The sequence below is a fragment of the Chiloscyllium plagiosum genome, chromosome 22 (genome assembly GCF_004010195.1).
Source record: "Chiloscyllium plagiosum isolate BGI_BamShark_2017 chromosome 22, ASM401019v2, whole genome shotgun sequence".
Lineage (NCBI taxonomy): Eukaryota > Metazoa > Chordata > Chondrichthyes > Orectolobiformes > Hemiscylliidae > Chiloscyllium > Chiloscyllium plagiosum.
In genome coordinates, this window is record NC_057731.1 from 13,155,582 (window position 1) to 13,170,876 (window position 15,295).

At 42.1% G+C, this 15,295-nt stretch overlaps 2 protein-coding genes across 2 annotated transcripts in view; both read left to right on the plus strand.

The window, feature by feature from the left end:
• Positions 1-2,135: 2,135 nt before the first annotated feature.
• LOC122561378 (interferon-induced protein with tetratricopeptide repeats 5-like) lies at positions 2,136-4,929 on the plus strand. Its single transcript, XM_043713141.1, has 2 exons — positions 2,136-2,191; positions 2,366-4,929. The coding sequence occupies exons 1-2, from the start codon at positions 2,136-2,138 to the stop codon at positions 3,816-3,818; spliced, it is 1,509 nt and encodes a 502-aa protein (XP_043569076.1). The 3' UTR covers positions 3,819-4,929.
• An 837-nt stretch (positions 4,930-5,766) lies between these two features.
• Positions 5,767-15,295, plus strand: part of LOC122561379 (interferon-induced protein with tetratricopeptide repeats 5-like) — a 24,848-nt gene continuing 15,319 nt past the window's right edge. Inside the window, exons 1-3 of the mRNA XM_043713142.1 lie at positions 5,767-5,785; positions 6,016-6,115; positions 11,901-12,552. Coding sequence (XP_043569077.1) covers positions 5,767-5,785; positions 6,016-6,115; positions 11,901-12,552 — 771 coding nt within the window. The remainder of the gene's footprint in view (positions 5,786-6,015; positions 6,116-11,900; positions 12,553-15,295) is intronic.

Genomic DNA, 15,295 nt, shown 5'->3' on the forward strand with positions numbered 1-15,295 from the left:
ATTTAAATTGATTGGCTAAATTCGGGCTTGTTGTCTTGGCAGCAAAACAAAGCTTATACCTGGGTTACAAACCTCACAGCTCTTGTGTTTTCTCATTGATTTTCTATCAGGAACGCCTTCTCCTTCGAATTCTTGTGTTAGGAATTTGGACGGTGTGCCGCAATACCATGGTAAATAGATGGTGCTTACTCTAAGAGCTGAGAGCTAATATCTCTTGGGAAGATGGCAGTTGGTTCTCCTATTAATTTTCAAATGCCCTCTTCTTTTATACTTTTGATGATCTATCAACATTTTTACAATTGGATTGGTCCTTGGTTGTCAAAACCATCAGATTTAAATTTAATAGGTTTTTGTTAGTTCAGGGTCTGATTTAAATTGATTGGCTAAATTCGGACTTGTTGTCTTGACAGCAAAACAAAGCTTATACCTGGATTACAAACCTCACAGCTCTTGTGTTTTCTCATTGATTTTCTATCAGGAACGCCTTCTCCTTCGAATTCTTGTGTTAGGAATTTGGACGGTGTGCCGCAATACCATGGTAAATAGATGGTGCTTACTCTAAGAGCTGAGAGCTAATATCTCTTGGGAAGATGGCAGTTGGTTCTCCTATTAATTTTCAAATGCCCTCTTCTTTTATACTTTTGATGATCTATCAACATTTTTACAATTGGATTGGTCCTTGGTTGTCAAAACCATCAGATTTAAATTTAATAGGTTTTTGTTAGTTCAGGGTCTGATTTAAATTGATTGGCTAAATTCGGACTTGTTGTCTTGACAGCAAAACAAAGCTTATACCTGGATTACAAACCTCACAGCTCTTTTAATACAAATGCTTCAATTCAGGGGCTCTGTGTACCTGCAAACCCACAGACGTCCTTTTTGAATCACGAAGCACAGAGAAAAAACATCTTTTAAAGGGACCACGCAATGCTTTCCCCATTTTACAATTTTATACCCACTAACTTTGCAATAACTTACATGATAACTTTTGGTGTTTCATGCACAAGAACACCCAGGTCTCTCAGCACTTTACTTTTTTTAGAGTTCTGTCTCCATTTAAATATTAGTCTGCCTTTGGATTCCTCCTACTAAAGTGCATGCGCTCAAATCTCCCTATATTAGAGTCCATCTACCAAAGTTTTGTCCACTCACTCAACCTACCTATGTCCCTTTGCAGATTCCTCATTTCCTGGTTACACCATGACCTCCCAGCTAATTCTTTTACTATAAGCAAATTTGGATACATTGCTCTCTGCTCTCCGCTCCACGTCATTAATATAGATGATAAATAGTGAAGAGAAAAGAGAAGTTGGATCTTGGAAAAGAAGGCTCCAATAGACAAACAAAACCCTAAGGGCCTTGGCTAACACCAGCCAATGCTTCCCCCAGCCCCATTCAATTTGAAATACATAAGGGCTGGGGAGGGTGGATGCTAGGAAATTGTTTCCGTTAGGCGAGGAGACTAGGACCCGTGGACACAGCCTTAGAATTAGAGGGGGGTAAATTCAGATCAGAAATGCGGAGACATTTCTTCAGCCAGAGAGTGGTGGGCCTGTGGAATTCATTGCCACAGAGTGCAGTGGAGGCTGGGACGCTAAATGTCTTCAAGGCAGAAATTGATAAATTCTTGATGTCACAAGGAATTAAGAGCTACGGGGAGAATGCGGGTAAGTGGAGTTGAAATGCCCATCAGCCATGATTGAATGGCGGAGTGGACTTGATGGGCCGAATGGCCTTACTTCCACTCCTATGTCTTATGGTCTTATGGTCTTATGGAGATCAAATAAGCAATGTTAATGCCTCATGCTGAATTTCATGAACACATGCACCTCCCCAAAACACCCAGATGCAGACAATCCAGTAAGGGAGGGAAATGAATATCTATCCAACAGTGCTGTAAAATGCTGAGGATATTTCATGATGACCTATCTTTCCTGTTTTAAAGGTATGTACATATGCTACATGTTAGGTTGGAGAATGAACATTCCCATAGTCACTCCGAGAGAGAGTCACTGAGACTGATATTGTAGGAGTGAACTACTTTTGAAATAGCACTTAGGATTTGGCAATGAGACACCTCCTGGTGAGAAGTAGACATATTTGAAAAAAAAACAGGCAGATGGAGTGCTTGAAAAATGCTCCTGTTCCTGAGATGTCGCTGTGCATTTGATGAGAAAACAGCAGGAAGTAGGTCAGCCATTAGAAAGGATACAGATGCAAAACCAGCCAAGGGAATCCTTCTCAGTTTCTGGGCTGTATAACCCGTGGTTTCATTGTCAATGAGTTTGCAGAGGTTAGGTGTTGATGGAGGGGAAATGCATAAGCTGGCATGAGCTAAATTGTGATTAATTTTATTCTCCTGCAGCGCCACACAGAAGGATGCGTTGAAAGTGAATCTCGATCAGCTCCAATGTCACTTCACATGGACTCCGAAGAAAAAAATCATCGACTTGGATGATATGAAACAAAGATTAGAAGATACAATACAGACAAGTGTGAAACCTCAAGCCCGGTTTTACAATCACTTTGCTTTTATAAACTGTCAGCAAGGAAAATATGAAGAGGCAATTCAGAATTTAAAGGAAGCTGAAAGGATTCTGAGGGAGACACATGGAGATGAATTTGAGAAAAGAATCTTGGTCACCTATGGAAACTATGTCTGGGTTTATTATCACATGGACCGACTGGAGGAGGCTCAGTCCTACCTCGACAAGCTGGAGACAGTCTGTAAACTATTTCCTGAAGCCTCTCGGTTTACAGCAATGATACCTGAGGTTTACGGGGAGAAGGGTTTGTCACTGTTGAAATCTGCTGGCCAATATTATGAAGAGGCAAAGGAATGTTTTAAAAAGGCTCTAGAGAAGGATCCTGACAACATTGAGTGGAATGTTGGCTATGCCACTGTTCTGTATCGTCTGGAAGCGTTTTCTGGAACCCCTGAGAGTCATGAACCCACTGAATCAATGAAACAGTTTAGACGTGTGCTGGAGCTAGATCCTGATCATGCTGAAGCCATGGTGTTGTTAGCTTTAAAACTACAAGAGTTAAGTCAAGAGGGGGAAGCATCCACATTAGTTGAACGAGCATTGCAGAAGTCTCCTGATCTCCCACACGTGCTTCGATATGCAGCAAAGTTTTACAGAATCAAAGGAGATGTTGAAAAAGCTTTGAAAGTGTTGAAGACAGCAATGGAAATTACCCCCAACTCTACCTTTTTACACCATCAAATCGGTTTGTGTTACAGAAAGAAACTAATGCCATTGCTCAAACATCCACTCAGCAAAAACCCTAAAGATCCTGCTTTTCAACAGAAAGTTGAACTGATCAAACTTTGCAAGTCTCATTTTAAAAATGCTTTCAAGCCTCGACCATTAACCTTTATTAGGGCACAACTGGATTTTGCAGGAATATGTTCACTAAATGAAGAGTTTCCTGAAGCAGAAAAGATCTACAACAATCTCCTGAAACTGAAAGATATCCGTCCAGAGAATAGGCAAGCAATATGTTTACAAGCTGGATTATTTCAACTGTTCCAGAAAAGAGCAGAATCAAAAGCCATCGCCCATTTTCTGGAAGGAATGAAAGTCAATTACAATTCCATAGAAAGAAAAAAATGCCGTGAAAATTTGGAGAGGACCGCAACAGGACGGCTTCACAGGAATCCACGAGATAGCGAGGCCCTTGGTGCTCTTGGCTTCCTGCATCAACTGGATGGGAAGAAGCGCAAAGCTGTCGAATACTTTGAAAAGGCCTTGCAATTTGATCAAGGCAATGAAGAATATCTCAGTGCCCTTTGTGAATTACGTCTTTCTATCTAGCTCAGTAATGAACTTGCCAGCTAAAGTTCAGCTGAAAGATGAATTAATACTCTCTAAGCTATAATCAGCTTTTACCTGGTATCCACTTCACTTATATTTTGCTTAGATATTTTTCAATTGAGCATATTATTCATGCGTATAATTTTCAGATGGCTAGTTGGATTTTAGTTATTCTAAACGTCTGCTTTATTCAGGAATGTTGTCCTCACTGGTGAACTAACCATTAGTTTCTGACACCTAGGAGTTATTGCTCTGTGTGGAAAGAAACAAAAACATTTGAGTTTTTTGGGATTTGAGTTAATTGATCCAATTGGACACAGCTGAAAAGAAACTGTTTTTAATTCAATTATGAACACTTAATGAGCCTGATTTAAACTCCAGTTTGGTTTTAGGTGTGTGGTGAAGGAGTTACAAAACTGACACTTTGCTGCTAAGGTCTGTCTCGGGATATTTTAAATTCTAAACTGCATTCATGTGCTTGGCCATCAGTGTTCAGGTGGGTGTTTTGAATTAGATTCTGGGTCCATCACATAGAATGGAAAAGGGATATGTCAGGAGACAGTGTGGGGAAGCCCCAAGTTATTATATTGGGGCCTGGTGGGGGAATTCATGTGCAAAGAAAAATAAACATTTCCCTTTGTGTCACTTCAGAGTTCCATCATGGACTCTACCAAAATCTGCGCCAGAAAACCATTTGGTAGACATTCCACAAATTCCTTTCCTTGGGATCCATGACCAACCTGTACATTGAAGTCCCCCATGATTATTGGAATAGAGCTTTTCTGATCTCCTGATTTATTTTCTTCCCAAATTCTGACTATTGGCAGGTGGCCTGGACATAACACCTATCAGGGTCTTTTTCCCTTTGTGGTTCCTCTACACACACAGGTCCTACACTTTTTGGCGATTGATTTAATTTAATTTCTTACGAACAAAGCAACCCACCCCCTCTGTCTATCTGCCTCTTCCTTTGATAGGACCCATATCATTGGATACAGGTTCTGATCCCAGCCCTGAGTGCCTTGTAGCCACACTTCTGTGATACCCACAACAACCAATTTCAATCTGCGTAACAAGCTCATTTGGAGAAAGTGAGGACTGGAGATCAGAGTCGAGAGTGTGTGCTGGAAAAACGCAACAGGTCAGGCGGCATCCGAGGAGCAGGAAAGAAAAATCTACGTTTTGGGCATAAGCCTTTCATCAGGATGTCCTCCTGATGAGAGACTTATGCCCAAAACGTCGATTCTCCTGCTCCTCAGATGCTAGAACATTATTTACCTTGTTTCATATGCTGTATACATTTAATTACAAACACCCTCATTGACTGTCCAAATTCTTACTATTGTCCCTTTATCTGCTATGCCTGAAGTTACATTCCTGATGCTTTCCATACTCTCTCTCCTATTTCTTACTCTGGAAACTTTAATCGCCTCTGCTCAGCTTTCACACCACTTAATTTTTTTCCATGCAACTGAACCCTATCCCCACAAGGCTAAAGGATTTTGGTGCCAGCATAGTTCAGGTGGAGCCCATCACATTGCTACAGCTCCCTCCTTCCCCAGGGCTGGTGCCAATGTCCCATGAATTCAAACCTGTTTCTCCCACATCAATCACACGTCTATCTCTTTGAGATCATTGACCCTGTGCCAATTTGCTCGTGGCTTAGGTTGTAGTCCAGAGATTATTAATACCTTTTTTGGTTCTGCTTTTCAATTTTGCCCCAAGCTGCTAATATTCCCTCAGCAGAATCTCTTTCCACCTGCGTCATTGATACCTCTGTGGACCACAACAATGGGATCTTCCCCTCCCATTCCAGGTTGCTCTGCAGCCCAGATGAGATAACTTGAAGCCAGGCAATACAGCATCTGGAACTGTCCATCCTGTTTATTCCCCTGCCTATACTATCCCTAATTGCGACTACATTTCTCTTTCTCCCCCCCCCAACCGAATGGTACCACAGTGCTATGGTCAGTTTGCTTATCTTCCTTACTCTCACCCACATAGGGAGCAAGAATCTCAACTCTGTTAGACAAGATCAACAGCTGAGGCTCGTTCAGCACTACCTCCTGGTCCTGTCCACTTGCCTCACTGACCGTCACCCTCTGTCCCTGTCTGCTGACTGAATTCAAGGGAGTTAAACTGAAGGTGTGACTGTCTCCTGAAACAGGTAACTCTCTGCTTCCTTGAAATATCGCAGTGTTTGAAGCTCAGACTCCAGCTCATCAACTCAGTTGGACTTGCTACAGACGTGGTCATTATGAACAACAAAGGAGTTCACCACCTCCCACATTATGCAGGTAAAACACATCACCTGGCCCTGTGTATTGGTAGGATTAAAAATGATATGGTCAAACCAAATCTTTAAGGGTTTATTATTAAGAGTTCATTGAACATAACAATGAGCAATTGAAAATCACTGGTTTAGTATGAGACAGTTGTTTCAGCTGTTGGGAAACCATGTGACACAACCACTTGGAGGATGGTTGTCTGAGAAAGTACTGAAAGCATGCAGAATGGTAGCAACATCAAGGACTAGCTAGCACTCGTTGGACACCACTTCGGACAGAAATTGCAACTGTGTCAGGAACCCTGAATTCTTCAGCCGTTCCAAAACGGGGTCCCTAATGGGCAGAAGGCACTGAGATTCATTGTTAGATATCTTGAGCATGTCTAAAGTAGATTAATAGATCTACTCATTAGTTTGCATATGTTTCTAATCTACTAAAGATATCATGTAGATCGTTAAGATGTCTTTACAACTTAATATACACTTGTTGCTTAATATATTTACTGACCAATAAATATATATATCTAATAAAGGTGTTAATTTGGATCACCTGACCTGGAGAGTTATTTTTGTGACCTCCCACCGAATTCACAATACACCCTGCAGCTCTATTTTATCTACTTAGTTCTTAATTTGATTTTTAACAGTTTCCAACTGGTCTTTTAGTTTGCAATATGTAAACATTTCTCCCATTTACCTTCAATCTGAAAGTAACCTATGAAAGTCCAATTATTTCCTGCAATGTCACTCTTTCCTTTCTGCTGCCCCCGCCCCAATCCTGGGCTTCAACTTATCCTATAAAAAGACCTTACAAAATGCAAAACAAATCTCATATTTTGTACCAAAATCCCAAGCTGCTTCCAAATTCTCAGAACTATACAGTGCTGAGCTTACTGGTCATTACTGCGATTTGTGTAAGTGTTCTTCTCCGGGACAGTGCAGCAGCTCAGTGGTTAGCACTGCTGCCTCACAGCAACGGGTTTGATTCCAACCTCGTCAGTGTGGAGTTTGCACATTCACCCTGTGGGGTTCCTTCGGGTGCTCCGTTTTCCTTTCACAGTCCAAAGACGTGCAGGTTGGGTGGATTGGCCTGTAATGTCCAGGGATGTGCAGGCTGGGTGAATTAGACATGGGGGATGCAGGGTTACAGGGACAGACTGGGCCTAGGTGGGATGCTCTTCAGAGGGTAGGTGTGAACTCAATGGGCTGAATGGCCTGCTCCCACACTGTAGGGATTCTATGCTTCTGCACTGCATTTCTTGCCCAAAATGTTAAATCTGTGCCCCCCTCAGCGCTCATTGTATCATTACGTCTACCTTGAAACCTGTCACAAGCTTGTGCACCTCCATTAAATAGCTGCTCAATCTCCTTTGCTCTAAGTAAAATTGCCCCAACTCTACAACCTGATTTACTCCAACAAACGACTATTGTATAAAATCTGAAGCCACCATTAAGGAATGAAGTGCAAAAGATCAGGATCAAGGCTCTTTGCCATTAGCATGATGGGAAAGGCTTGGGGGGAATGTTCTAGAAGTGTCCAGTCCCTTAATGCCCGGGAGTGGGGCAAAATGTCAGTGCTCAGGTGGGAGGGTGGTGCTGCCCTAGTTAAAGGGACTGAGCAGCTTAGAGTTTCCAACTCCAGGTGTTGGAGATGCTGAGGTCAATTCATCATGGGAGAGCTATTAAAGCATCTCACATCAGGGGATTCCAACAAAGGGTCTAAGGAATATGGTAAACAGGTAAAATGGAGATTCATCAAACAAGTTGCGCTTGTGTGTTTCTGTGTGAGTGCACAGGTCTGTGTGGATAATTGGAACAATAGGAACCTATGATATTATACACGTCCATATTCTAGCACCTCTTTCCCTGGACATAAGCTGTTGTAGTTACATTGATGAAATAGTTTCAGTTTCTAGTTGCATAGTCACGGAAGAAAACACCTGGAAATTGTGGCACATCGAGCATTACTTCCAATCATCTGACCAGTGAAGGTTTTGCTGTAGCAGGAATTTGCCATTTGATCAACATAATGAGGTAAAAATCATTGAAATTCTATCTGCTTTCGACAGTTAGACACATAGACTATTGAACAAGGAGTTTGCTTTTACAAATACTTCGGTATAAATTACAAAGGAGTTGAAACCCTTAAAGCAGAGTCATTTGTCACAGTGAAGCGTACAGGTAAGTGTTTACTGCTGCACGGGAGGAACTGCAAGGCAAAAGGCCGATCTATTTATAGTATTCCATCAGGTAATCTTTTAAGTAGAGATCGACCTTAATTTCCACTCAGATTTTGCAGAAAATACAAAGCGAAGCTTCAACTGTCATAATGTTGAGTAAAACATTCTACACGTGTTGTCAAGCAGATATGATCGGTCAATCCCAATCCCAAATCCCTGTTCTTCATCATTTCAATTTTACCCCAAATGTGTCTAGTTGAAACCTCCTCATTCTTTTGATTCCTGGCTGTTGACCAGTTTGCCAATTTGATCAGCTCCAAGATGGAGAACGCCACAATGAAATAATGTGATGTACCTGCTATTAATTTCCACAAAACTACAACTTCCCAGGGCAGATTCTCCAGGAATCTTTAGCCCACCTCTCTTGAAAAATTGGGTGTTTGAGGAGGGCAGAAAGATGTGTGGTTTAGTAAGATATTATGCTTCAGGACATTGGAACGAGCTAAGGGGAACGTTGAAAGTGAGTACTGATGGAAGGGTTCAACATAACAAGATGGAGGACTAAGGCAGCTCAGGGAGGGAGGTATAGGAAGGACATTGTAGGAGCAGCTTGAGGGCGAAAGGACCATTGTGGAATGGGGGTCAGGTAGTTATATTTTGAGCAGGAAAGGGACAGGAAATCTGGAACTGATAAATTGTTTCTGAACATCTTGAATATCTGTATCATTTGAAGGGCCTTGATTAAATCACTGTTTCAAAAGTAAATGAATTCAAACCAAGTTAATTTAACCTAAGCAGTTAATTTAACCTTTTAAGGGTTGGTATGCTTCTCATCGGTTTGTGCTGTAACCCCTCTCAAACCAATTTATCTTTCCTGGGTCTTGCCATGATTTTAATGCATTAGCATTATTGAATCTTCATGTTTCATGAGTAGAATGCTTGGGGCACACATCCCAACAAACTTGTGTTGGAGACAGGAAGCAAAGTAGGAAGTTTCTATTTCAGCTTATTCTGATTCCAAGTTGACAGTGTTACAAATCAAAAGCCAGAGTGAAACCCAGCTTGATAGACCACAACTTGTATTCTTCTTCCCTTTCCTATGGAGGTCAGATACTGAAAATATTAGATTAGATTCCCTACAGTATGGAAACAGGCCCTTCAGCCCAACAAGTCCACACTGACCCTCCGAAGAGCAACCTACCCAGACCCCACATTTACCCCTGACACTATGACCAATTCATCTGGCCTGCACATCTTTGGATTGTGGGAGGAAACCAGAGCACCCGGAGAAAACCCAGACAGACACGGGGAGAATGCGCAAACTCCACACAGTCACCCAAGGTGGGAATTGAACCTGGGTCCCTGGCGCTATGAGGCAGCAGTGCTAACCACTGAGCCACCATGCTGCCCAAAATATTGTCAAGAGATGGTCAGTGTACTTTTAACAAAAGCAAATAAACGTTTACTACACAAAAGGTAAAAAAAAACCACATCGTATATTAAACTATATAAAAATCATTGGAATGATTTCATTACAAAAATCAGAAAGAAAGATTCATCTCTTTTACCCCAGCAATAACTTGATAAACATGCATACCTCATTGAGTGTTTCATTTTTGTCTCCATGATAAAGTCTCTCACTCGGCTGCCACAGCTAGAGTTGGTTTCCTTTTGGCAAATTTCTGCTGCTCATTCATTCAATGCTATTTTCTTCAGTTCATGTCCCCCTCTGTGACAAAATAAATATCTAACTCAAATTACCAATTTATTTTTCATATGAAGCACCAAGAAGTTCATTTCAACTTTCTATTGTTCAGTCATTTCTATTGAAGCCTATAAGAAGCTGGGAGAATCCAGCCATTGTTATTTCACTAGCATTCTCAATCTGACTACCCTCACCAGGAGGGAGGCAAACATGACAGCTGTCAGTTGTGTTAGACAGAATCAGAGAAAGCCCAGAATGTGGAAGCAGGCCATTCAGCCCATCACGTCAACAGCGACCCTCTGAAGAACATCCCACCCAAACCCACACCCAATACCCTATCCCCTTAACCCCACATTTATTATGACTAATACACCTAACCTACACATCCTTGAACAGTATAGGAATTTAGCATGGCCAATCCACCTACCTACACATCTTTGGTTTGTGGAAGGAAACCAGGGCATCCGGAGGAAATCCATGCAGACACTGGGAAAATGCGCAAATTCCACAAAGGCAGTCACCCGAGGGTGCAATCAAACCTGGGTCTCTGGCGCTGTGAGCAACAGGGCTAACCACCAAGCCACTGTGAAAGCTTGCAGATCACACCAGCAGATTTCCGGAGGAAGCAGGACGTAAAGATATCCAGATGATGACTTTGACAACCTCTGGCCACCAGATAAAGGCTGCAGAGGTCAGCAATGACTAACAGAATTTTTCCCAGCCTCCTCAGGAGGCTTAGTGCCATGGACAGAAAGCTGAGCCATCTTCTTGTGAAATCTTCTAGAGGAGAAAGTGAGGTCTGCAGATGCTGGAGATCAGAGCTGAAAATGTGTTGCTGGAAAAGCGCAGCAGGTCAGGCAGCATCCAGGGAACAGGAGAATCGACGTTTCGGGCCTAAGCCCTAGAGGATTCTGCTTCAAGCCATCTAGAATGCTGTCTTTAACTCCTCGGTCCCGTTTAGTGACATGTAGATCAGAAGCAGGCAGCTCCTGCTCCTGTTGTCCCTGACACTGTTGTTACTGCCCCTCTTGTTGTTCATCAGAGGACCAGGATAAAGCTGCTTAAATTGTTGGTCTTCTTCAGTGAAGGGAGACAGCATGACAGTGCAGATCAAAGTGAGAAATGCCCAAAGGAGCAGACATGTTGGCAAAGTGGTGGATGTCACCTAACAATTAGTGAAGGCGAACTCCCAGCACAAATCCTGGTGTACATAATGTATTGTGCACACAAGTAAACATCATAGGCAATGTTTTATATACATAAGTATACATCCTAGGCAAAGAGGCAATTGTCTTGAATCAGTATTTGCGGTTTTTATAAAGCATCGGGTTCACCACCCTGTTCATCTTCACTGTGATCTTGCTTTATTGACCCCAGGGATCTTCCACAGTTTGAGGAACCAGGCACAGGCACTTATAGTCACAATGCAGGATTAACTCTGCAGACAGCTAACCTTTAGCATAGTTTAATTGTTCTCCGGCCTGTCTCAATGGGTTATCTCACACCTTTCCAGAAGAACAGGTCTCTGGTAATTTCTCAGCCTGCTGGCATATTGATTTTCTCCTGCACGCACTGATCTATCCCAAGGTCGATCAGGTTAAAACATTACCTTTGGAGCCCCCTTACCTGAAGTCACCATGAGAAACTTGCTAGTCCACTTGAAGCAATTTTTAGATAGGGCCTGCTGAGATTCTACGATAAGACCAAGAAGGTTCAGTGGAACACATTATTCAGGAGAGAATCCAAAAATGTTTATGTTGGAATTAATGGTGGGACATTGGTAAGTATCTTAGCTGTATCAAATGTTTATCAAAGATGTGTGTTAGACCAAATTCCAAGAATAAATATGGAAAATTGTAAAAGAAATGAATCACAGGCTCACTTTTAGGAGTGCTTTTATTTTCTTGCAGTGACACAGAGAAGGATTTGTTGAAAGTGAGTCTCAATCAGCTTCAATGTCACTTCACGTGGACTCCACAGAAAGAAGCCATCGACTTGGATGATATGAAACAAAGATTAGAAGATTCAATACAACTTGATGTGAAATATCAAGCCAGGTCTTACAACCATCTCGCCTTTATAAACTGTCTGCAAGGAAACTGTGAAGAGGCAATTCAGAATTTAAAGGAAGCTGAAAGGATTCTGAGGGAGAGACATGGAGATGAATTTGAGAAAAGGATCTTGGTCACCTATGGAAACTATGTCTGGGTTTATTATCACATGGACCGACTGGAGGAGGCTCAGTCCTACCTCGACAAGCTGGAGACAGTCTGTAAACTATTTCCTGAAGCCTCTCGGTTTACAGCAATGATACCTGAGGTTTACGGGGAGAAGGGCTGGACACTGTTGACTACAGCCGCTCAATATTATGGAGAGGCAAAGGAATGTTTTACAAAGGCCCTGGAGGAAGATCCTGACAACATTGAGTGGAATGTTGGCTATGCCACTGCACTGTCCCGTCTAGAAGGATTTTCAGGTACCCAAGTGAGTCACAAATCTACTGAATCAATGAAACAGTTTAGACGTGTGCTGGAGCTAGATCCTGATCATGCTGAAGCCATGGTGCAGTTAGCTTTAAAACTGCAAGAGTTCAATCAAAAGGAGGAAGCATCCACATTAGTTGAGCGAGCGTTGCAGAAGTCCCCTGATCTCCCATATGTGCTTCGATATGCAGCAAAGTTTTTGAGAAGAGAAGGAGATGTGGAAAAATCGTTGAAGCTGTTGAACAGAGGGCTTGAAATTACCCCGAACTCTGCCTTCCTGTACCATCAAATAGGTTTGTGTTACAAAAACAAATTGCTTCAACTGAACAAATATCCAGGCTGCAGAAACCCTCACAGACAACAGAAAGCTGAATTAATCACAAAATGCAAGTACTATTTTGAAAAGGCTTTTGAGCTCCGCCCACTAACATTTATTAATGCACAGCTAGATTTCGCTGTGATTTGTTCATTAAATAAGGAGTATCATGAAGCTGAGGTGACCTACAACAATCTACTGAAATTGGAAAATATTCATCCAGAAAATAAGCAGGCGATACGTCTTCAGGCTGGGTTATTTGAACTGTATTCCAAAAGATCAGAATCAAATGCCATCATCCATTTTCTGGAAGGACTCAAAATCAAATATAACTCAAATGAACAGAAAAGATGTCGGAGCCAGCTAGAGAGGATAGTAGAAAGACAACTTCTCAGGAATCCAAGAGACAGCAAAGCCCTTGGTCTGCAGGGGTTGCTTTTTCAGTTGAATGGGAAGAAATGCAAGGCTATTGAATACTTTGAGAAAGCCTTGGAGGTTGATTCTGACAATGAAGAATATCAAAGTGCTCTTTGTGAATTAAAATAATTCATTATTCATTACAAAGATGGGCTGAGTAGCCCAAAGCTTGAATATTGACAAGAAGAGAGACATGTTGCCACAGCTTTTGTCTTGCACTCGCCTGTACAAATGCAAGTAAAGTGCAGTTTTAAAGAGAACAATAATTTGTCACAGATAAGGGGTATGTTCAAGCCCTGAGCCTTGTATAAATTACCTGGGAGCTCAGCGAGCGTACAGTTTCCCTTTGTTTGTTCCATAGCAATGCCTCAGTTAATCTGACTGGCAAACCGATAAGCACCTTTTTTCCTTTAGTGTAGCTCAGGTTAAGTTGTTTACATCGTTAAAAATTTAGAATTCAATTATTGCTTAAATGAGTGTAAAATGAGAAGCTGTGAAGGTTCTGTTGTTTCAGTAAAATACCATGAAATGAAATTCTGCTTTACCTGAATCAGTGGTTCTCAACTGTTCTGGTTCTGAGAGCCTCTTCCATATTATAATATTGCTACGGATCTTCTGTGGAATGAAAGCATCACCTTTTCTACATAAAGTGTAGTTATGCACTTAAGCATATGATTTTAATATTAATGGATTACGACAGAGACATATCACTTCTGTGCATTTTGTGAAGATTGTTGTAGAAAATTCTCCTGAATAGCTTCCCCATCAGGGACGGCATCTTTCCAGATGTCCAGTGAGGTTTCCCATTATCCAAGGGAACCATAAATGTATCACTCAACAAATCCAGGGAAAGCCTATGGAACAAAGCAAAGAGACCTGCAGGGCTTTCATTGAACTTTTAAAGGCCTTTGACACTATCAACCAGGAAGCATTTTGGGAATTCCTCCAGAAGCCTAGATACCCAGGAAGATTCCTTACTATTCTACAACTCCAGCAACATGGCATGATGGCAACTGGCTTTTCACTACTCCTCCTCCTGTTTCTATGAGCAGCAAATCCTGTCAGGTCCAAAGGATCATCTCAGTGAACCCTGTGGATAGGAACTGCCTTCCCAGTTTTTCCCTCCACCCATAATACCCAGACTTTTTCCTCCTGACTCTATGTGTGTGAAGGGACATTTACAAGGGGCTTAGAGTTTTAACCAGTAAAGTTATATGTTAATAGTTTATAATTGTTTCTCAGTAGTTAGAATCTATTGATATGTAATAAGCAGCAATCCTAGCTATGTACAGAAACCTGATCCGTGCTTTCTGTCAATCTCAGTCTGAAACACATTGCTGAATTAGAAGTAAGTTTTAAAAATCTTTAACTTTTGTGATGACTCCTGAGACAGCAGGAATACCCAGCGAAATGTAAGAAAACACTCAGCAGCTGGTTACTTCCAGGGTTAGTTTTTGCTCCTGTGCTGGTGGTTCTCCATCTAACTCTGCCCTGGCCTCTTTCTTAGTGCCACCTTTGAGGGCACATTTTTAGGGTTGATGCAAGTGACTACCTTACTGAAGTCTCGCAGAAGGATGCCATGGCTAATAAAGTGTTGAGTATTTTCAAGGAAGAAGGGTTCAGCCAATCTTGTTTCTCTTGATTATCAGGAGCAGTCTGAGTAGGGTGGCACCGGCCAGAGCTTGAGTGCTCTTGATGATGCCAAACCCCTCTCACCAATCTTTAACCTGCTGTGCCAAAACACAGTTGTTCCACATTAGTTCTTGTTGTGCTTCATTAAGTCAGCAAGTTTGGGCCGAGTACAATCCTGATATGCATTCATGCTTTGCACCTCACACATTTTACTTGTTGTCAGGCCAGTAGGTGAAAGAAGGTAGATCGACATTTTGGGCAAAAGCCCTTCATCGGGAATAGAGGTAGGGAGCCTCCGGGGTGGAGAGATAAATGAGAGGGGGATGGGGCTGGGGTGAAGGTGGCCAAGAGTACAATAGGTGGATGGGGGTGGGGGTGAAGGTGATAGGTCGGAGAGGAGGGTGGAGCGGATAGGTGAGATGGAAGATTGGCAGGTAGGACAGGTCATGAGGATGGT